This window comes from Cnephaeus nilssonii (assembly GCF_951640355.1).
Source record: "Cnephaeus nilssonii genome assembly, chromosome: 7".
Classification (NCBI taxonomy): Eukaryota; Metazoa; Chordata; class Mammalia; order Chiroptera; family Vespertilionidae; genus Cnephaeus; species Cnephaeus nilssonii.
In genome coordinates, this window is record NC_137078.1 from 57,588,060 (window position 1) to 57,609,686 (window position 21,627).

Consider the following 21,627-nt stretch of genomic DNA (forward strand, 5'->3'; position numbering starts at 1 on the left):
CAGCCTAAACATGCCTAGCAGGGCCACCCTTCGAGGCTGAGAGGGTTAGGGAAGAAGTAGGTGGTGAGAAGCCACCATTCATTCACCCTCTCACTCAATAAATATTCATTGTGCCAGGCACTGCTCTGAACACTGGGAATAACACAGTGCTGAACAAAACATTCTCTGTCCTCAAAGAGCTGTGGTCTCAGGGCAAGAGGGTTCCAGAAGGTATGCTGATTTACTGAACTAGGAAGAGGAATGCCAAGGCCTGGGCCTGAGTAGGGAGGCAGGGGCTCTAAAGCAGAAGGGACTTGATTCAAACACGGGTCCTGCCACTTACTGGCCCCCAGAGTCAGCTGAGACATGTTCTTGCACCTCTCTAAGTCTCTATTTTCTGATGAAGTAATAACGGTACCTACCTCCTAGGCCCGAGTGAGGCTCAAACGAGTTAATGCAAGTAAAGTACATAACACACAGCCTGACACATAAAGTAAGGGCTCCATAAATGCTCTAAGACTAACATTAGTACCTTGTGACCTGGATCAAGTTTACCCCTCTGCATCTCAGTTTCCTCATAAAATGCAGAAAATAAATAACTAGCCGGTGCTATTGTGAGAATTACAAATCAGGAATAATATAAAGCCCTTGACATAAAGGAGTAGCTCACCGCCTGCCAGCCTCTCCCCAGCCTCAAGCAGGCTTCCCAGGGAAAAAGACTAAGGCTGGGGAGTCAGAAAGTGTGAGAAGGGTGGCTATTTATATTAAAGAGGAAGTAATTTTTTTTTGAGAGTGTGCATTTTATACAACATTGCATTTTGAAAAGTTTCAAACATAAAAAGGTTGGAAGAGCCCAGTCGGAGTGGCTCCCATCCCGTGCACCGAAAGGCTGCCGTTTCAATTCCTGGTACAGGGCACATTCCTGGGTTATGGGTTTGATTCCCAGTCAGGGAGTGTATGAAGGCAACTGATCAGTGTTTCTGTTTCCCTCCCTCCCTCCCTCCCTCCCTCCCTCCCTCCCTCCCTCCCTCCCTCCCTCCCTCCCTCCCTCCCTCCCTCCCTCCCTCTTCTCCCTATCTCTAAGCATGTCCTTGGGTGAAGATTGGGGAGGCGAGGGTGGGGGTGGGGGGGTGGGGGGAGGAGTTGGAAGAATTGCACCGTGAACTGCATCTTCAAGTACATTTTGCTATATTTTCATTATTGCATATCTGTCCATCTCTCTATCCATCCTTAATTGATAGCTTATTTTAAAAATTAACTTGAAAGAGGTTTGAAGACCTCTTCAAATAAAAAGAACCTTTCCTTTTCCTCCCGACCCAATATTTACAGACCTCCTGATTCTGTGGCCATTCCAAGCCAGGTCAGGTAAATTCTCAAAAGCTTTGTCAGGCCCCACAGCAACCCTCAGGCCACATCCAGTTGAGGGACAAGGATGGACGCGAGCATTGGAGCTTTCCAGAACAAGGCAATGTCTCTGGCAGGCCTCATACTTCAAACAAACAGGCACCACAGGCCATTATGGACATGCCTCGTTGAAAATGGTGCTCCATCTCACTGACCGGGTTTAGGGAAAGATCCAGGTGGGCTCCACTGGCCACCAAGTCCCCTCACTGCCCGGCACAGTCCTGGTCTTGTTAGATGCCACTTCTGAGTCACCAGGCTGGTGAGTCATGCCCAGCAGGGGAGGCCATCTTGAGAGCAAAACCAAAGGGAATTTTTAAGAACAATCAGTGAGGCCTGAATTGAAAGAGAACAAGCTTTTTATTGTCCCAGCCCCCCCCCCCCCAAAAGAAATTTTTTTGAAAGAAAAAAACAAAACGCTGCTGTAATATTGTGAGTTAAACTTCCCAGTTGTACATTTTAATTTGAAGAAAAACTGAGCAAAAAGGAAACAAACAAAAAAAGCTTTTATGTTCCCTTAGAAATTGGAGAGCAAAAGAAATTTGGAGGTTGCATCCCAAATTAGGCAGACCCAAGGAGCTTCCACTTGCCTGGAGCCTCTCCTAGCTTGGTCATTCATTCCCAAAACACGTAGGGTGGGGTGACAGGAGGGTAGCTTCACCTGAACCACCTTATTTGGTCGTCTTCCATCAAGCCAAGCCCCTGTTTGGTTTGCTCAGAGCATCCAAGTGAGCATAAAAGAGGCGGGAGAGAAAAATGGCCCACTGGTGGGTGGCGGTTTGTAAGTAGAGTCAGGGCAGAAGAAGGCAGCACAGCTACCAGGAAAGCTCAGCAAGCTCTCGTGAAGCCAGGCCACAAGGCAAGGGAAAGGGAGTTAATCTATGAAGTACCTACTGTGCTTCAGGCAATCTTCTTATCACCATCATTAACTGAGAACTAATTATTTCCAACTATTATCTTTAAGGCAAGGACTTTCACAGCACACTGCCTGGGTATGAATTCCAGCTCACTAGCTGTGTACCTTTTGTGTAACTCTGAAAATGTTACTTAGCCCGCAAGCATGGCTCAGTGGTGGAGCATTGACCTATGAACCAGGAGGTCTTGGTTCGATTCCTGGTCAGGGCACATGTCCTGGCTGTGGGCTTGATCCCCAGGGTGGGCACTGCAGGAGGCAGCCAATCGGTGATTTTCTCTCATCAATTAGATTTCATCTCTCTCTCCCTCTCCCCTCTCCCTTTCTCTCTAAAATCAATAAAAGTACATTAAAAAGGGAAAAGAAAACGTTACTTAACCTCCCTGTGCTTTGGTTTTCTCGTTTGTAAAACAGAGATGGTAAAACAGGGTTACTGTAAAAATAAAATTAACATATGCACCGGTTTAGGACAGTGCACAGTTAGATATATTTTTTAAATTGTTTGGACATATAAGCCAGCAATGGCTGTTACATAGTAAGCGGTGCATATGTGTTAACTCTTGCCATTCCATCTTTTTAGATGAGAAAAAAGAGGCAAGGAAACTTGCCAAAGGACATACAGCTAACAAGTAGCAGATCTGGGATTCTTCCTGTCATTTCTTTCTCACCGCAATCCCAGGAGGGAGATACCACTTCCTTTTATTGATGAGAGCTGGGAAGCCCAACAGGGGTCTAGTGACTTGCTCACGTCACAAGTGGCAAAGGGGAGAGTTAAGATTTAAAACCCACACCCGCTGACTTTAAAGCCGTGGCACATCCCACCAGGCCAGTGGTTCTCCACCTTTAGCACAGGTCAGAATTACCGCAGGGCTCCCTGGAACAGATTGCTGGGCCCCACTTCCAACGTTTCTGGTTCAGTAGCTCTTAGGGTGGGGCCAATAATTTGCATTTCTAACCAATTCCTGGTGATGCAGACGAGGCTGGCTCAGAGGCCACACTGGGAAAACTACGGCTCTATGGTCATGCACCAGGATGGTGAACAGGTGCTAGGAGAAGGGATGGGGCCTAAAGATTATAGTTCAACAAGGTTTTCCCACGCTGGCAGTGCCAGTTACTTCAAGAGCCTAGAAAATATACCACGTGTTTATATAGCCTTTCACATTTATTTTTTTATTTATTTTTTATTTTTTTTTAAATATATCTTATTGATTTTTCACAGAGAGGAAGGGAGAGGGATAGAGAGCCAGAAACATCGATGAGAGATAGACATCGACCAGCTGCCTCCTGCACATGCCCCCACCGGGGGATGTGCCCGCAACCAATGTACATGCCCTTGACCGGAATCGAACCTGGGACCTTCCAGTCCGCAGACCGACGCTCTATCCACTGAGCCAAACCGGTTTCGGCGCCTTTCACATTTATGATCTCACTTGATCTTTCCAGTATCACTAGGTAGTGATCATTATTTCCATTCAACGTGATCTGTTTTTAGAGACATATGGCCAGAAAAATGGCAGTGAGGGACCAAACCACAGATCACCTGGCAAGTATTCTGTCCTCTTCTCCAACTAACTTGTCCTGGAAAGCATTATTGCTGACAGAGACTGACTCCAGTTCCAATCTGTGTCTCCCCAGGGAATCCCACAGCTCAGGGAAGGGCTCTTTACCCCAGCAGGGTTTGGAGGAGGTAATTTCTAATTGAAGGATCTCAGGACCCATTTCACACCATGGCTTCGAGGGCTAGGCAAATCTCCTGCTCACAAAATTCTTCCACCAGCTGCTTGCTCCCTTTTCTATCACCTAAAAGCTTTGCTATTTGACTAAAATACGTTTTTTTGGAAAGGATGGAAGCATATGGGGAGTAAATTTCCACTGGGCACAGTTTGCTCACATTCCCATTTAGAACGACTTGCACTGTTAGATGTATTTTCAAGTTTTTAATATAAGCCAGTAAATGATTAGTATCCAGGCTATTGAAAGAATTCCTATAAGTGGGTAAGGAAAAGACAAACTACCAAAGGGGGGGAAAAAATAGGAAAAGACACGAGCAGGCAATTCAGAGAGGATCACACAAGGCCGATGTGAAAAATCTTCAGCTTCATTATTCATCAAAGAAATGCAATATAAAACCATGCAGTACCATTTCACACCCATCAAATTGGCAAGCACTGAAAAGTTGGAAAGTAGTCAGTATTAACAAGGAAGCAGGGGATCAGGACTCTCATACACTACTGGAGGGAAGTAAATTAGTTCAAATATACTGAGGTAAACTTAGCAACATCTTTCAAAATTAAAGAAGTATATACCTTTTAGCCCAGTTCACTATCCTTCTAGGTATTTATCCTATACTTACAGTGTTTGAACTGTTACATTTCAGACTCATTCTCTTTGGAGATATATAAGGTGTCTAAAAAAATGTAAATACACGCTTTGAATAATGATAAAGGGAGTGTTCATTAAGATACATTTCATTTTCAAAATTGTTAAAGTGTGTATACATTTTGGGGGAACACCCCCTAGAGCCGTGGTCAGCAAACTGCGGCTCGCGAGCCACATGCGGCTCTTTGGCCCCCTGAGTGTGGCTCTTCCACAAAATACCACGGCCTGGGCAAGTCTATTTTGAAGAAGTGGAGCTAGAAGAAGTTTAAGTTTTAAAAATTTGGCTCTCAAAAGAAATTTCAATCGTTGTACTGTTGATATTTGGCTCTGTTGACTAATGAGTTTGCCGACCACTGCCCTAGAGGATTCATTCATTACAAACTTAGGTATTGAATGTCTGCTCTGGTTCAGGACAGCGTTAGGCTGAAAAGATGTCAAGAGTCCCCAAAAGGTATGTTACTTCTCACAGAACTGCAGCCTTCTGTGGGGAAACACACACACACACACACACACACACACACACACACACACACACACCTGGGAAAGAGGAATGGTGGTATGGAAGGCCTTCTCCTTAGTCCAGAAGGGAGAGCTGCCCCAGTGGAACTTCTAGCCATGGTTTTTTCCCATAGCCCATTGAACTTTCCAGCCCCATGGCTGAACATATTTGGGATATGATCACTGGGGGGAAATCTGAAGTAATATTAATAAAAATAACCACCACCTTGTGAGCCACTATGAACAAGGCATTTTATATATATAAACTCATTTAATCATCACAGTAACACGATGACATAGGCATTAGCACCCTTCGTTCACAAAGGAGTTTTAGATTTAGAAAGATTTAGCACCCTGCCCAAGATCACACAGCTTATTAATATGGCACTTATTAGTGGCAGACTCAAAGCATAGTCTGTCTGATGCTAAAGCATGTGATTCTAGACGCCCAAAGTGATGGTGACATCCTCATGATAAATTCAGGCTACCTTTTAAGAAAATCAAATGAAATTGGAATGTGGATTTCCTTCATTGCATGATAGTTATTAATTTTTTTTAAATATATATTTTTTATTGATTTTAGAGAGGAAGGGAGAGGGAGAGAAAGATAGAAACATCAATGATGAGAGAGAATCATTGATTGGCTGCCTCCCGCACGCCCCACACTAGGGATTGAGCCCACAACCCAGGCATGTGCCCTGACTGGGAATTGAACTGTGACCTCCTGGTTCACAGGTCAACGCTCAACCACTGAACCACACCAGCTGGGTGATATTTATTAATTTTACTTCTCCCTTCCGTGAGTATAGATATTGGAGATGCGGCAGAAAGGGTGCTGTATGGGTACCCATGCCTGAGCCTGCCCCTCACGGTCACATAACCTCCTGCATGGTCATCCTATCTTTTGTTTCATCTTTCTCATCTGTAAATGGGAAAAATAAATCATCTGCCCTCCCTCCTTCCAGGGATGTTGTCAAGATCTAAACACGATTTTGTGGTTGACCTATTCTGTAAACTGTAACGTATCTTATGACATAGACATTATAATGACCTCATCTCCAGGCTTACAGGGGATGGGGACATAGAGAAATGTAGTGAGCAGCCAAGATCCTAATGCAGGAAAGAGAAATAAAGCATGGCAATGGGCAAACTCTAGGAGAGGAACACAGGAAGAGAGGAGAGGTTGGCTGCATATACAGTATAGAACTGGTTTTAAAAATTATAAATCTAGGCCCTGGCTGGTTTGGCTCAGTGGATAGAGCGCCTGCCTGCAGACTAAAGGGTCCCGGATTCAATTCCGGTCAAGGGCACATGCCTGGGTTGCGGGCTCGATCCCCAGTAGGGGGTGTGCAGGAGGCAGCCCATCAGTGGTTCTCTCTCATCATTGATGTTTCTATCTCTCCATCTCCCTTCCTCTCTGAAATCAATTAAAAATATATTTTAAAAAATAAAATAAATGGAAACTTGTCCATTTTCTCCTAAAAAATTTATAAAACTGCTCTATCTGGTTTGGCTCAGTGGATAGAGCATCGGCTTGTGGACTGAAGGGTCCCAGGTTTGATTTCGGTCTAGAGCACATGCCCAGGTTTCGGGCTGGATCCCCAGTAGGGGGAGTACAGGAGGCAGCCGATCAATGATCCTCTCGCATCATTGATGTTTCTATCTCTCTCTCCCTTTCCCTTCCTCTCTGAAATCAATGAAAAATATATTTTTTTAAAAGCATAAAACTAGGAAACTTACGGTAACTTAATTTAGCACAGTGGCAATATCCATTTATTCCTCTTCTGAAAATATTCACACACACCTGGAATAACACTAGGAATGTGATTATCACTCAAGGAATACTTGTTGCAATTCCCAATCTATTCAACTACTCAGGCAAGCTAAAGAAACAGGTGGTTAGCCTTCAGCCCTACTAATTTTCAGCAACAGTTCTGGATGCCAGTGGGGAAGGAGCTTAATTGGTGTATTGACAAAAGTAATCACACATCCTTTGAAAGCCACAAGCGGACAGTGCCTCCCCCCTCCCCCCCCCCCCCCCCCGCAACTACCAACAACAGAAAAGCTTGTTTCTAATGCAATAAATATCCGAAAGATAATCATTTCTGCTGTTTGTCAAATTTATTTGTAGAATGCTTACTATGTGTCAGCACTTTACATTTATTAACGCATTAATTCATTCTATCCTCAAAACAACCGGAGGGGTGAGAGGGCGACAACTATAGCATCGAGAGGGCTCTGGTGCAATCTAGCCTCTGCCCCGGTTCAGATCGGCCATTTTAGAAATCAAGGCATGTGGGTGTCTCAGAAGAAGAATCCTGAGATGATGGAAACAGACGAAAAGGGCAAGATAGGACACATACGTAAACACACACACACGCAAACAGGTATCTACAAAGTTCCAAACCCTCAGCTAGCCTAAAGCGGAATGCAGAGATGAAACCGAGGGGAAGCTGTCACGTGGAATCTATAACACCAGATGAACAGCAACACATGCCCGGTGGGTGACGAGATGACAAAAGAGGGGTTACAGGTGGCAGGAACCCCAGGAAAGGCTTCACGGGTTAGTCCTGACAGATGGGGAGGAATGGGCCATTGCAGATAGAAAGGAGGCAGTGAGCCAGCAGCTCATGTCCTGTCCCTGCAGAGACTACATTAATGGCTTCCAAACACCTCATCATGGCCTACCCGGACCCTGATCCAGGCCCTGCTTCCCTCACTTTCCCTGGGCACACAGGGACCTTTCCACTAGTTATTCCCTCTGGCTGGACTGCTCTCGCCGGCTCCAAGCTGGAGTGGCTCCTAATAAGACTTCAGGTCTCGACTTCCATTGCCTCAGAGAGAGAGCTCTTCCCTATCCACCTGCCATTTCCTTTCCTCCTCTCCCAGCTGACTGGGAGATTTTTACCTGTTTTATATGTGCAATGTCCCTCTCCCCCTCTAAAAGTAGTTCCATGAGCTGGGGCCTTGCCTCTCTGGTTCACTCAGGCCCTGGCACACAGCATGGGGCAGGATAAAAATTGTGGAATGAATGAATGGAGTGAATCAGTGACTGAATAAATGTGAGTTAAGGCCCTGATGAGAACAGGGTGGGATGTGTCTGGGAAATAGTTTATCATGGCTAGAGCTTAGGAGATAACAAGGAGTCACACCAGACAGGTTGGAAAGGGGAGGGTCTGATGGGGAAGGACTTTGAAGGTAGCATTGGGTCCAGATTCATGCCCCCAGCGGGCACTGCAATGCAGGTGCCTGCCAGGTGTTGGGCGGGAGGAGGCGGGGCGGCGGATGCAAACCTCAGATTGTGTCCCCGAAGCACCCTGATTCCTGCGATCCAGCGCCAAATACACAGCCAGCGACGTTTGCGGGCAATAAGCTGCCAACACCGGGGCCTACGAGAGACGCCTATGGGGCCGAGGGGTGGAGAGGGAGTGGGGACAGTGCCGAGACTGGACCCTGCGCTTGGTCGACCGGCCCCGGGTGAGCTGGGGGACTGGTCTCGTTCCCGCGGCCGAGGGTCGGGGCGCAGGACCGCCCGGCCGGACCTCCTGGCCACGCCGCCCCCGCCCGCAGGTCCGGGGTCGGAGAACTCGGCCCGAGTGGCCGCACTGGGTGGCCGGCGTCGGCCGCGCACAGTAACAGGTCCCCCCGGCCGCGCCCACACTCACCCTGCGCCGCCTTGGGAGCCGAGCGCGTCCTCCACAGCCGCCGGGTAGCCTTCCAGGGCCGCAGAGAGGAAAACAGCCTCCGGCTCTTCTTGCCGCCCTTCTCAGTTGCTCCCATCTGTGCGCCCACGCGCCTCCCCGCCGCGCCCGAGGGTCGCCTCCTGCCGCCCCCGCCGCCGCGCGTCTGCCAGGTGCCGGGCCGTCTCCCGGGCCGTCTCCCGGGTGGACGCGGCCGCCGGGGGAGGAGCTTGCGGCCGGGGCGGGTGGGAGTGTGGGGGGGGGGAGCGGGGGCGGGGGAGGGAGGAGGGCGGAGGGGGGACAGCTGCTGGGGCGGCGCCTGCGGGGTGCGGCCGGCCTGGGCGTGGGCGCTACTGTGTTGCGCTGGGCTGGGACGCACTTGGTGCCTGGCAGCCTAACAGGAGAAGGCTTTAGCCACTCGTCCTTCGTTCAGGAGAGGTGCATGGAGAAGCCAAGTACTGCTACGCATCATTAATTCACAGGAAAATCCCAAGGGGTGTGATTTTTGCCCCCAAAACGATAAAATGGGAGCTCCAAGAGTTTCTCTAGTCTGCTCAGAATCTCACACCTGCTAAAGGGCGACGAGTCTCAAGTCCTGGCTCTAACTCTATTTTTTTCATACCTCGCTACTGCCTGAGAATGATCCCACATTAGGTTAGATGTTTAAGTCTGGCAGATATTTCTGTTTTCCTCATACAACAGGTTATGAATCAGTCGTGATTTTTTTGAGAACCTATTCTATGTCCAGGCACTTTATTTTGTTTTTTTTATTGATTTCAGAGAGGAAAGGAGAGGGGGAGAAAGAGAGAATCGTCAATGATGAGAGAAAGAATCATTGTTCGGAGGCCTCCTGCATGTGCCTAGGCATGTACCCTGGCTGGGAGCCCAACCCGTGACCTCCTGGTTCATAGGTCCACGCTCAACCACAGAGCCACCCTGTCCGGGCTGGCCCGGCACTTTTACATCATGCCATTCAACTTCATAGCACACCTGTGGGGTGGGAGGCGTTTCCCATTTTCCATTTGCCTCCACTCCCACCATTTTGTCTCTGTCCTGTTTTTGCTTGTAATTGGGAGAGTCTGAGAGGAAGATCAAAACCAAGGTTCCTTTAATACTGCCTGGTTACAATAATAATAGCTTATGTTTATGGACTGCTTTTCATGGGCCAGATGTTACATACATTACCTTATTTAACTCTCCCAATGATAGTCATGAGAGAGAAATTATTAATATCTACGCTTAATTAACGGAAGAAACATAGCGTCAGGGGGGTCAGGTTACATATATAAAGCATTAATAAAGGTGATATGTTAGGAATCATGAAATTGCCGTTTTTGTATTGTAATGTCATACAATAACTTCACCAGATGATCAAAATTAAAATCACCAGTGGAGGCAGGTGAAAGTGGAGAGCGTCCAGCCCTAGCTGGTTTGGCTCTGTGGCTAGAGCTTTGGCCTGTGGACTGAGGGGTCGTGGGTTCGATTCCAGTCAAGGGCACATGCCCAGGTTGCGGGCTCGATCCCCAGTAGGGGGCATGCAGGAGGCAGCCAATCAACGATCCTTATCATTGACATTTCTATTTCTCACTCCCCCTTCCTCTCTAAAATCAATAAAAATATATATTTTTTTTAAAAATGAGGGTGGACATTGAGAGGTGTCCTCTCTCTGTGTCAGCAATAGGCTGAGTTTTCTTCTATACCATGGCATCCAGGCTAAAGTCTGAAAAATGGGGCCTTAGAAGAAATAACCTAAATAACAAAGTTACTCAGGAATAGCAGCTACATACCACCAACTAATACCCTAGACAAGGGTTTCGCTCTGCTTTTCGGACTTCTTACCTGGCCCTGGGGTTAGGGCACCTAGAACCTAGTCCTGGTTACCCAAACCATCTGGGAAATATTGGTCCTGTCCCTTCCCCTCCTGGCTTCCTATTTTAATCTCCACCATCACCTCCCGCCCCATTAATGGAGGGGGTTTAACAAGATGACACAGACGTTTCCTTCCAGGGTCCCACCATCCTTCCCTGTATGCCCTGACTCTCACTAACTGGTTTTGGAATGCTGCTAAGTGTTAGTGTCCCCAGTGGGCCTGGCTTAGATACCCATCTTTTTTTCCATTGTCCTGGTACATCCAGTGCATCAGAACAGCTCCTTGGTGGGGGCTCACTGCTTAGACTTCACTGGTCCGGGAAGGATGAAAGAAACATTCTTTGGTTTGCCCTTTCTGTCCAAACATCATGTGATTCCGTGGCACTCGTCCAGCCTGGAGCGAAACAAGGCCAGAAGTCTCTGACTCCCACAGTCACAGCCTGCTCCGGGCAGACCCGCGGGGAGTCTCCGCAGGCCTCGGGGTCCATGGGAAAAGAATGCGGCCTGAGAGACCTTCCACCCAGGCAGAAACACCCAAGTGCCCCTGAGGCACATTCATGAGTACCAGCAACATGGAATTTCTTTTCAAATGTCAAAAATGCAAAACAAGCCCACTTATTTGTACATCTGGCTCACTGGGCTTAGGGGAAAAACAAAAAGAAAAAAAAAACAAACCTTGAATTTCATTCACTTTCATTGTGCTTATGAAGCTAGGTCCAGAAATATGAAACTGACAGTCCTCAAAGTCAATGAGATGCAAGATTCTTCTGTGTGTGCGCGCGAGCATGTGTGTGAGAGAGAGGAGAGGGGGCTAATAGAAAAAAAACCTAAACTTTCCAGCTACAAAGCTTAGTGAATCCTGGCTCTGCCACTTACTAACTGTGTGATCGTACCCAGCTTACCTAACTTCTCTAAGTCTCAGTTTCCCCATCTGCAAAATGGAGATAATAAATAGTTCCTACCTCACAGGGTTGTGCTAAGTTTAACTATTACTGTGTAAAGCATTGAATAGATTCAATAAATGGTAGCTTATTATAATACTTATATCTATTGAGACAATGACAGATAAACAATGGCACCTTCTTTTGCAACAAATGTGTGTGTGTGTGTGTGTGTGTGTGTGTGTGTGTGTGTGTGTGTTTCTAAAGAGAGAGAAATGGGAATATCTCGATTTTAGGTGGAAGTCACACCCTTCAAACTTCATGATTACCTTTTGTGTCTCCTATTATGCTCGTGTCTCTTATTCTGCCTCCTCCTGTTACCTACCCTCCCTTACAGAGAGTTCCAGAATATAAACAAAGCTGTACCACCTAAAGTCACCTTGAGTGCCTTCCGGTGTTTTGCAAGACCCCGTTGGCAATGCCAATAGGACTGTTATTAGTGCAGGAAGCACTTATTTTTCCATCTGAAGTTCTCCAAGTTGACAAGATTATGATGTGCTCAAGATAAAGAGCAGTGCCTACAGAAAGCCTCCCAACCACACTTTCAGCAGTTGTGTCTAGTGTGAGAGGAGGGGACACTGCTCACGGAAAATGTGGTCAGGGCTTCTAGGAGATCTGTTCCAATTACCTATCACTGCATAATAAACCATCCCCAAACTTAATGGCTTAAGACAACAATCACTTGTTGGCAAAGGATTTTGCAGTTTAGGCAGCACTCAGAGGGGACAGCCTGTTTCTGCTCTGATGGAGGTGAGCGGGGCTGCTCGGGGCTTGGAGATCCACTTCTAAGATGGCTCTGTTACATGGCTCACAAGATGGTGCTGGCATCGGCCGGGAGCTCAGCCAAGAGCCTTGGTTCTTCTCCACATGGTTGCTTGGACTTCCTCACAGCATGGTGGCTGGGTTCCAGAAGGAAAAAAGCTGAAACTGCTAGGCTTCTTTTTTCATTGTTTTTGCAAAATGTGTTTCTTGGGACAGTTCCCCACTCGTCTCACGCTGCTGAAAGAGCCTCCTTCTGTCAGCCTTGCTTTTCCTCCTATCAGCTGCCAGAGCACAGGGGAACAGCCAACACAAAACCAGCATTTGTGCATGGCTAAGGAGGGCGGTGATTTATAGCCTCCTGGGCACTTCACATCCACTTCACATCCAAATGTGTTTCCTCTTCTCCTCTTCTGGAGGGGGAAGAAGGAGAGCTTAGTAAGAGGCATGTTGGTGTAGGGAGGTCGTCACTCCCAGAAAGGTGAAACTGCTAGGCTTCTTAAAGCCTTGGCTCAAAAGTCCCCAGGTGCCCTGGCTCAAGTCCCCAGAAGTGCTTCCTGCACATTCTATTGATCAACTCAGACACAGGCTCAGCTGTTCAAGGGAGAAGTCATAGGCTTCACCTCTTGGAAGGATGAGTGACATACACACAGAAGGAGGTCAGAATAATTTGAAATCATCTTCAGGGACTAGCTAGCACAGGCCCCCACCAGCCAAAGAATAACCCCAACCAACAATATGTGGGGTTAGACCCAGAGTCTCATAGAGAGCAGAAGCATTGTGCCGAATGAACACTCCTCACAGAAACTGGGGCTCTGCAAAAGGCCCACCAAATGGGAAGATAGGCATAAAAAGGGGACAATCATTTAAAGGCAAAAATCATATTGCAAATTAAAATCATAGAAGCCTTTTCTGAGCACCTACGGTGCTGAAACTAAACCTCGTGCCTCCTCTCACTGAGTGAAGTGAAAAGAATCCCAGGCTTGGTAACAAAATCCTGGATTGAGCCTAGTTTCCTTGCCATTTTAATGTCCTCACACAAAGTCACTTAATTAGCTGAGCTTCACTTTCCTCATCTGTAACTTGGGGATAGTAATATTTGCCTTCTTGTCCACAACAGGGCATTTCCAATTACCCTGGAATGCAGGGAGATTCCAATGAAAGCACGTCATTAAGTGCTCAGTTGACAATCCAAAATACTACTTTGCAAATGTTTTATTAATAAATGATGCACTGACTCTTAAGATCTCAGAACTTTAAAGGGAACAAAACCCCTGGACCTCATTTTCTGCCACACCTGTGCCTGAAGCCAGCTGGTGGGGACAATGGGGGTGGATTGAATCCCTCTCCTGCAATTCAGATTTGTCAGGGCAGGTGGCAAGTGCAAAGATGGAGTGTGAAGGGAAGATGAAAAGAAGAGGTAGAAAAGTCCAGTATGGCGTTTGTGTGCCTACTGCATGCATTATAATGTTATTATAATGTGCCTCGTTATAATACTAATTCAGGACTTCAAAAATGTTTATTCATTTTTAAATTGACCTAAAAATATAAAAAAATGTTTATTGAGAGAGACAGTATGACATAGCTATCAAAAGCACAAACCCTGGTGCCACACTGTTCCTGACTAAAGTTTACTGGCACGGTGACATTAACATCTCTGTGCCGAATTTCTCTTCTGTAAATGGGAATAATAAGCGCCCACTTCCTACGACTGTTGTGAAAACTTAATGAGTTGTGTGTAAACACTCAGAACAGCACCTGGCAATGAATAAGTGTGAGCTGGGGTTTTTTATAATACCTGATGCTGTGCAGACAGGTATTATTAAGAACTTTACAGACATGGCTTAATTTTTAAATATTATTTATTGATTTTAGAGAGAAAGATAAAGGGAGGGAGGGAGGGAGAGAAGGAGAGAGAGAGAGAGAGAGAGAGAGAGAGAGAGAGAGATGGATTTGTTGTTCCACTTACACAGTCATTGGTTGATTCTCATATGTGCCCTGATCGAGGATCAAACCTGAAAGCTTGGTGTACTGGGACAACACTCTAACCAACTGAGATACCCAGCCAGGGATCAGACATGACTTATTTATTTACAGCAACCTATGAGCATCAACTAAGTACCTACTGCATGTCAGGTACTGTTGTAGACTCTTGGGGTCCATGAGGAATGAATCAGATACAGATGCCTGTTCTATGGAGCTCGCATTCCTCTAGGGGGCGGGGTGGAGGGGTGGAGACAGTGAACAATAGGTAAATTAAGTAGGCTGTAAAGTTTGACAGAAGATATAAGTGCTATGAATAAAAGAAAAAGTAGAGCAGGGTGAAGGAACTAGGAATGCTGGTGGGGAGAACCTAGGGCCAGTTGAAGTTTTAAATAGGGTGGTCATGTTCGACCTGGTTGAGAGGGAAAATTTAAGCAAAGTCTTGAAGGACAAGAAATAAACCAGCAATCAGCTCTGCAGGGAAGAGCATTTCAGGCAGATGGACCCCTTGCATCTAAAGGCCCCACCTTGGGAGCTTGAGAGAGAGCCTGGTAGGGTTCAGAAACAGCAGGGGGACAGGAGTGGGTGGAATAGAGGGGATGAGGAGGTCTGCTGCAGAAGAAGAGGTTGCGTGTTGCCGCGGTGAGGGATTGAGGAGAGCTTGGTAGGCTACTGCTAGGCTGTAACTTCCCTCTGAGTGAAATGGGAGCCAACGGTAAAGGATGGGAGCCATTACTGATCCGTTTACTAACGGATAAACTGGGGCTGAGAGGGGCTAAGTAACTACACAAAGTTATCCAAAGAGTAAATGAACAATTGGGATTATTATCCTACAGATTCTTACCCTTTTTATGGGGCAGAGAGGGGTGATGCAAACAGGGGTGGGGTAAGTCAGCCTTGAGGAAATGTGGCCTGCAGAGCCTCCTTTGTAACAAGAAGGTGTTGAATCCATGCTCTCAAAGGCCTAGGCGCGATGATTTATCGTTCACTGACCTCCAGGGGACGGATGGAAGATACATGAGACGGCCACTGCTCTTGCTTGGCCAAGGGACTTTGACGTTGTGCTCCCACAAAACCTCACACGTAGCTCTGTCATAGCTCTTTTCATATTGTATTGAGAATATGTGCTTAAAAATCTGTCTTTCCTTCACAGACTAAGGCTCCCCACTCTTGCATCTGCCACTCGGCTTAAATCACAGGATTCCCTGCAGTCAGCAGTGGATTTGGCGAAGAGGAGGTTCTCAACAAATATATATATGTGCTCTGTCTTCAATTTAAATCAGAACAGAAAGACTTTATTGCCGGGAAGTGGTGATCCTGAGGTAGTCTGAGAATGACAACAGTAGAAAGTCAGTCACCAATGCTCTGGGCTAGAAGGGCAAAAGGAGGAGTTACAACAATCCAGGGGTTGGGGTCACCAGACAGAAGCTGGAACCAAGGTGATACCTAGGAGAAGAAATGTCTCTGCCTCAAAACGTTTTCTGACCTGGAACTTAATGTGCAGCCTAACATGGCCCAGGCATGCCCCTCGAAGGAACCTTCTCAGAATCTGTCTTCCTTATACTATCTGGAGCTTAGGAGCAGTGGAGAAGACTGATTAAAGGCTCAGACTTGATCACTCTGGGCAAGTTACTGGCCTCTCTGTGACTTAGTTTTCTCCCCTGTAAAATTGGGAAATTAATTTCTGTCTCAGAGGGATAGTTTAAAGATGAAAAGTGAGATTACATTTATAAAATTACACACACACTTTTTTTTTTTACATAAATGGTATCATAGGCTGCATATTGTGCATATTTTTCATTAACAACAAATCTGGAAATATTTCCAAAGCTGAGTACAGTGATATTATATGATGCCTCCATTAATCTGAACACAATTCTATATTTCTGTTATAGGAGCTAAGATTATATTAGTTGCTGTTTTTCTCAGAGGGGGGTGGTGATGGAGGATTTTTTAGGTTGGACTGGTACAGTGTCATCTAAAATCTCAGAGTGTTTTTCATAATACTTGTTATAAGCCATGTTCCTCCTATTCTATACTTCTGCAACTGAATTTTTTAAACCTAAATGTAGGACTTGGCATTCATTTCCATGAAGTTACATTTTGTTGTTTTGACCTAGACTCAAGGTCTTTTGAAATTTTTGAGTCTTTTATCAAGACAGCGATCCCTCCCAGCCGTGAACATAGTCACTATGATTTTATTTCCATGTCACTGAAGCATCCAAGGCCAAGAACAGAGGCCTGTATATCATGAAACAAACATGACCTTGCTCCAGATACGTAGATCTGCTTTCTTTGTACTGTCTTGGCAGGAACTTGTTCTGGGACTACATGTTCTACTGGGTCCTGACCCTTTGCTTTCCCCCCTCCTTCACCACCCTGTTTAAACCAAAATCAAGAGACGGTCAAGAATGGTGAAGGAGAGAATATATCAGTTTACTTTACTACTCCTCATAGCTTTGGTGACAAAAACAAAATTCAACACAGGAGGAGTTTGAAACAATGAATATAAAATCCGGGGGGGTTGGGGAGTGTGCACTGAAGATTCCAATTAGAAATTAAATATAGATCAAAAACTCATTTGATGAATTCATTACTTATTAATCATATCCCCAGTCAGGAGAAGGTGAAAGACAGGGGATACCCACTCTCCTTGTAAATAATCAACAAGCAGTCTGGCCAGTGTGACTCAGTGGTTGAGCATCAACCTATGAACCAGGAGGTCACGGTTTGATTCCTGGTCAGGGCACCTGTCCAGGTTGCGGGCTCGATCCCCAGTGGGGGGCATGCAGGAGGCAGCCAATGGATGACTCTCTCTCATCATTGCTGTTTCTATCCCTCTCTCTCTAAAAATCAATAAAAACATGTGTGTGTGTGTGTGTGTGTGTGTGTGTGTGTGTGTATCTTATATAATAAAAGGCTAAGATGCAAATCGACCGAACAGCAGAATGACCAGTCGCTATGACACTCACTGACCACCAGGGGGCAGATGCTCAATGCAGGAGCTGTCCCTTGGTGGTCAGTGTGCTCCCAAAGGGGAAGCACCGCTCAGCCAGAAGCTGGGCTCATGGCTGGCTAGTGCAGCAGCGGTGGTGGGAGCCTCTCCTGCCTCCGCAGCTGCGCTAAGGATGTCCCACTGATGGCTCCCAGACTGCGAGAGGGTGCAGTCCGAGCTGAGGGAACCCCCCCTCTGAGTGCACAAATTTCATGCACCGGGCCTATATATATCAAGCACGAAGTGGAAAGAGGCATATCTCTTGTGCATGCTGCTTTTTCAGAGCCTCTAATTTGGAGTATGTGAAGTCATCAATGGGGTTCACAGATGTCAAGCTCTCTCTCCCTCCAGGCACATGGCAGGTTGCAGCTCCCCACTTTCCATGGCCTTCCCCAGAAGCAGTCACTGTTAACTGTTTGATATATACCTTTCCAGATCTTTCTTCTACATCAATATAATATGGGTAAAAAATATCACAAGAAAATATTTTGAAATATTAAGCAAATTCCTCCCTTGCTACAATTTCTCTGATTCATTCAGCTTGGCTCTTTTGTGCTCATTGCCACAGTGAGAGAAGGAAGAAAAAAAAAACAAAAATAAAGGGTTGTGAGAGTCTTCTCCTGGCTTTGGTTTTCAAAAGTCTAAAACTTTTGGAATGAGAATGAATCCTGGTATATACAAAGCCTTTGAATAAACATAATAAATAAGAAAAGTAGAGGATTTGAGGACAGAGTGATTGCCCACTTGTCATTTTCCCTACCCTTGGACATTACCATGGGAGGTGGGGAGCAGAGAGACTGAGAGAAAGTGGTGAGGATACAGATTTTGCAAGGTCCTGGAGTGAGAGGCACGGAGGCCTGTCTCTGAACTAGCATCCTGGGAAGCTGCCCGTAGACAGTCTCTCAGACATTCTAGTGCATTGGTGGGAAGCAGGAGCAGCAAAACAAGTCCTGGGACTGAAGAAGAAGCAGGGAGAACCTCTGGGTTAACAGGAAGGGAAGACCTAGAATCAGACATGATAATATGAAAATAGCAATACTTCACAAATGGATCCACAGATTTAACACAATCCCTATCAAAATCCCACCCGTCTTTTTTGCAGAAATTGACAAGGAGACACTGATCCTAAAATTCTTCTAGGAATGCAAGGGACACAGAAGAGCCAAAACATTTTTATTTTTCATCATCATCCAAGGATATTTTTTCCATTGTGTTGTGTTTGTTTATTTGTTTTAAGAGAGAGTGGAAGGGAGGCAGGAGGAGAGGAGAGAGAGAAACTTTGATGTGAGAGAGACACATCAATTGGTTGCCTCCTGCATGTGCCCCAATGGGCCAGGGATCAAGCCTGCAACCAAGGTATAGGCCCTTGACCGGGAATCAAACCCTGACCCTTCCGTCCATTGAGCAACAGGCCAGAGAAAGCCAAAACGTTATTGAAAGAGCAGAATAAGGTTGAAGAACCCACATTTTCTATTTCAAAATGTATAGCAAAGCTACTGGCATAAGGCTTAACATATAGATCAATGAGGTAGACTTGAGACTCCAGAAATAAAACCATATATCTATGGTTAGTTGATTTTCAACAAAGGTACCAAGACAATTCCAACACATGGTGCTGGGAAGACTACATTGCCACATGCAAAAGAATTGTTAAACCCCCTCCTGAACTATCTCACACCATATATAAAAATTAACTCAAACCAAAGCCTTAAATGTGAGAACTATAACATTCTTAGAAGAAAATATAGGGACAAATCTATGTGACTATGACTTAGGTAATTGTTCCTTAGATATAACACCAAAAACATAAATAATAAATGAAAAATAGGTAAATTGGATTGCATCACAATTAAAACTTTTGTGCTTCCAAGAACACTATCAAAAAAGTGAAAAATAACCCACATAATGGGAGAAAATATTGAAAATCTTATATCTGACTAGAGGCCTGGTGCACGAAATTCATGCATGGAGAGGGGGTCCCTCAGCCCAGCCTGCACCCTATCTAATCCGGGACCCCTCGGGGGATGTCCGGGACCCCTCAGAGGATGTCGGACATCCCTCTCACAATCCAGGATCGCTGGCTCCTAACTGCTCACCTGCCTGCCTGCTTGATTGCCCCTAACTGCCCCCCTGCTGGCCTGGTCACCCCCAACTGCTCCCCTGCCGGCCTGGTCACCCCCAACTGCCCCACCCCTGCAGGCCTGGTCACCCCTAACTGCCCCCCCTGCTGGTCTGGTTGCCCCTTACTGCCCCCCCTCTGCCGGCCTGTTTGCCCCCAACTGCCCCCCGCCCCCGCTGTCCTGGTCACCCCTCAATGCCCCCTTGCGGGCCTTGTTGCCCCCAACTGCCCCCCTGCCAGCCTGGTTGCCCCCAACTGTTCCCCCTGCTGGTCTGGTCGACCCCAACTCCCCCCCCCCCACCCCCCTGGCCTGGTCGCTCCCAACTGCCCGCCTCTGCCAGCCTGGTCACCCCATGCAGCCTGCTGTTTGGTCATTTGGTCACCCTCACTAACCCCCCTGCCAGCCTGGTCACCCCAGGCAGCCTGCTGTTCAGTTGTTTGGTCATCCCACACTAACCCCCCTGCTGACCTGGTCACCCCACGCAGTCTGCTTGTTCAGTCGTTTGGTCGTCCCTCACTAATTCCCCTGCCAGCCTGGTTGCCCCACGCAGCCTGCTGTTCGGTTGTTACTGTGAGGGTGTCCTGACCAATTTGCATAATACCCTTTTGTTAGTATACATAAGAGTATATATAAAGAACTCTTCTCTTTTTTGTGGCACCTCAGAGGCAGTTGGCTGCTTCAGGATGATGCTGAACATCTCTTTCCTAACCACTGGCTGCCAGAAACTCCTTGAAGTGGTCAATGAATACAAACTTAGTACCTTTTATGAGAAGCGTGGGGCCATAGAAGTTGCTGCTGATGCTCTGGGAGAAGAATGGAGGCTTGTGTGGTTCGAATTAGTGGTGAGAATGACAAATGAGGTTCCCTCGTGAAGCAGGGTGTCTTGACCCATGTTCATGTCCATCTGCTACTTAGTAAGGGGCAATCCTATTATAGACCAAGGAGGGCTGGGGAAAAAAGTACAAATCTGTTCAAGGTTTGCATTGTGGATGCCAATCTCAGTATTCTCAGCTTGGTCAGAGTAAAACAAAAAAAGTGTGTGTGGTGGGGGAGGTATTCCTGGTCTTACTGATACTACTATGCCTTTTTGCCTGGGGCCCAAAGAGCTAGCAGAATTTGCAAACTTTTCAATCTCTCTAAAGAAGATGATGTCTGCCAATATGTTTTGAGAAAGCCCCTAAACAAAGAAGGTAAGAAGCCTAGGATGAAAGCACACAAGATTCAGCGTCTTGTTACTCCATGTGTCGTGCAACACCAAAGCCAGCATATGATGCTAAAGAAACAAGGTACTAAGAAAAAACAAGGAAAATGCCATAAAATATGCTAAACTTTTAGCTAAGAGAATGAATGAGGTCAAAGAAAAACGCCAGGAACAAATTGCCAAGAGACATAGGCTGCCCTCTCTGAGAGCTTCTACCTCTAAGTATGAGTCCAGTCAAAACTGAGATTTTCAAAGAGTAACAAATAAATAAAAACAAACAGCATATCTCAAAAACAATTAAGAATTCTTACAAGTCAATGATGAAAACAACCCAGTTATAAAATGGGTAAAGGATTTAAATAGGCATTTCTCCAAAGAAGATATACAAATAGCCAATAATGAAATATGAAAATATGTTCAATATCATCAAGGAAATGTAAATCAAAATGAGATGGCACTTCACACACAGAAAGATGGCTAGAATCAAAAGGACACAAAAGCAAGTATTGTCAAGGATGTGAAGAAATTGAAACCCACATTCATTGCTTGTAGGTATGGAAAATGGTGCAGTCACTTTGGGAAACAGTTTGGATGTTCCTAAAAAGTTAAACAGTTGCCATATGACCTAGTCATTTGACTTTTATATAGATACCCCAAAGAATTAAAAACATATGTCCACATAAAATGTGTACACAAATGTTCATAGCAGCATTATTCATGATAGACAAAAAAGTGGAAATAACCCATGTTCAATGATGAATGGACAAAATGTGGTACATCCATACAACAGAATATTATTTGGCCATAAAAAAGAAGAAAGTACTGATCCATGCTAAAACATGGATACACCTAAAAATATTGTGCTAAGTGAAAAAGCCAGTCACAAAAGGCCACTTGTATGATTTGATT

At 46.0% G+C, this 21,627-nt stretch overlaps 1 protein-coding gene and 1 pseudogene across 4 annotated transcripts in view; one reads left to right on the forward strand and one right to left on the reverse strand.

Annotated features, from left to right (window-relative positions):
* DNAJC6 (DnaJ heat shock protein family (Hsp40) member C6) overlaps nucleotides 1-9,046 on the reverse strand; it is a 138,580-nt gene extending 129,534 nt beyond the window's left edge. For 2 of the 3 annotated variants that reach the window (XM_079778102.1, XM_079778101.1), the window contains exon 1: nucleotides 8,836-9,046. In XM_079778102.1, the coding sequence (XP_079634228.1) occupies nucleotides 8,836-8,950 (115 nt within the window). In that variant the 5' untranslated portion in view covers nucleotides 8,951-9,046. The remainder of the gene's footprint in view (nucleotides 1-8,835) is intronic. The other variant, XM_079778103.1, reaches the window with a different exon arrangement.
* Nucleotides 9,047-20,200: 11,154 nt separating this feature from the next.
* On the forward strand, nucleotides 20,201-20,940 carry LOC307103438 (small ribosomal subunit protein eS6-like; annotated as a pseudogene). The gene has a single exon. The product of its transcript is annotated as a small ribosomal subunit protein eS6-like (transcript).
* The last annotated feature ends 687 nt before the right edge of the window (nucleotides 20,941-21,627 follow it).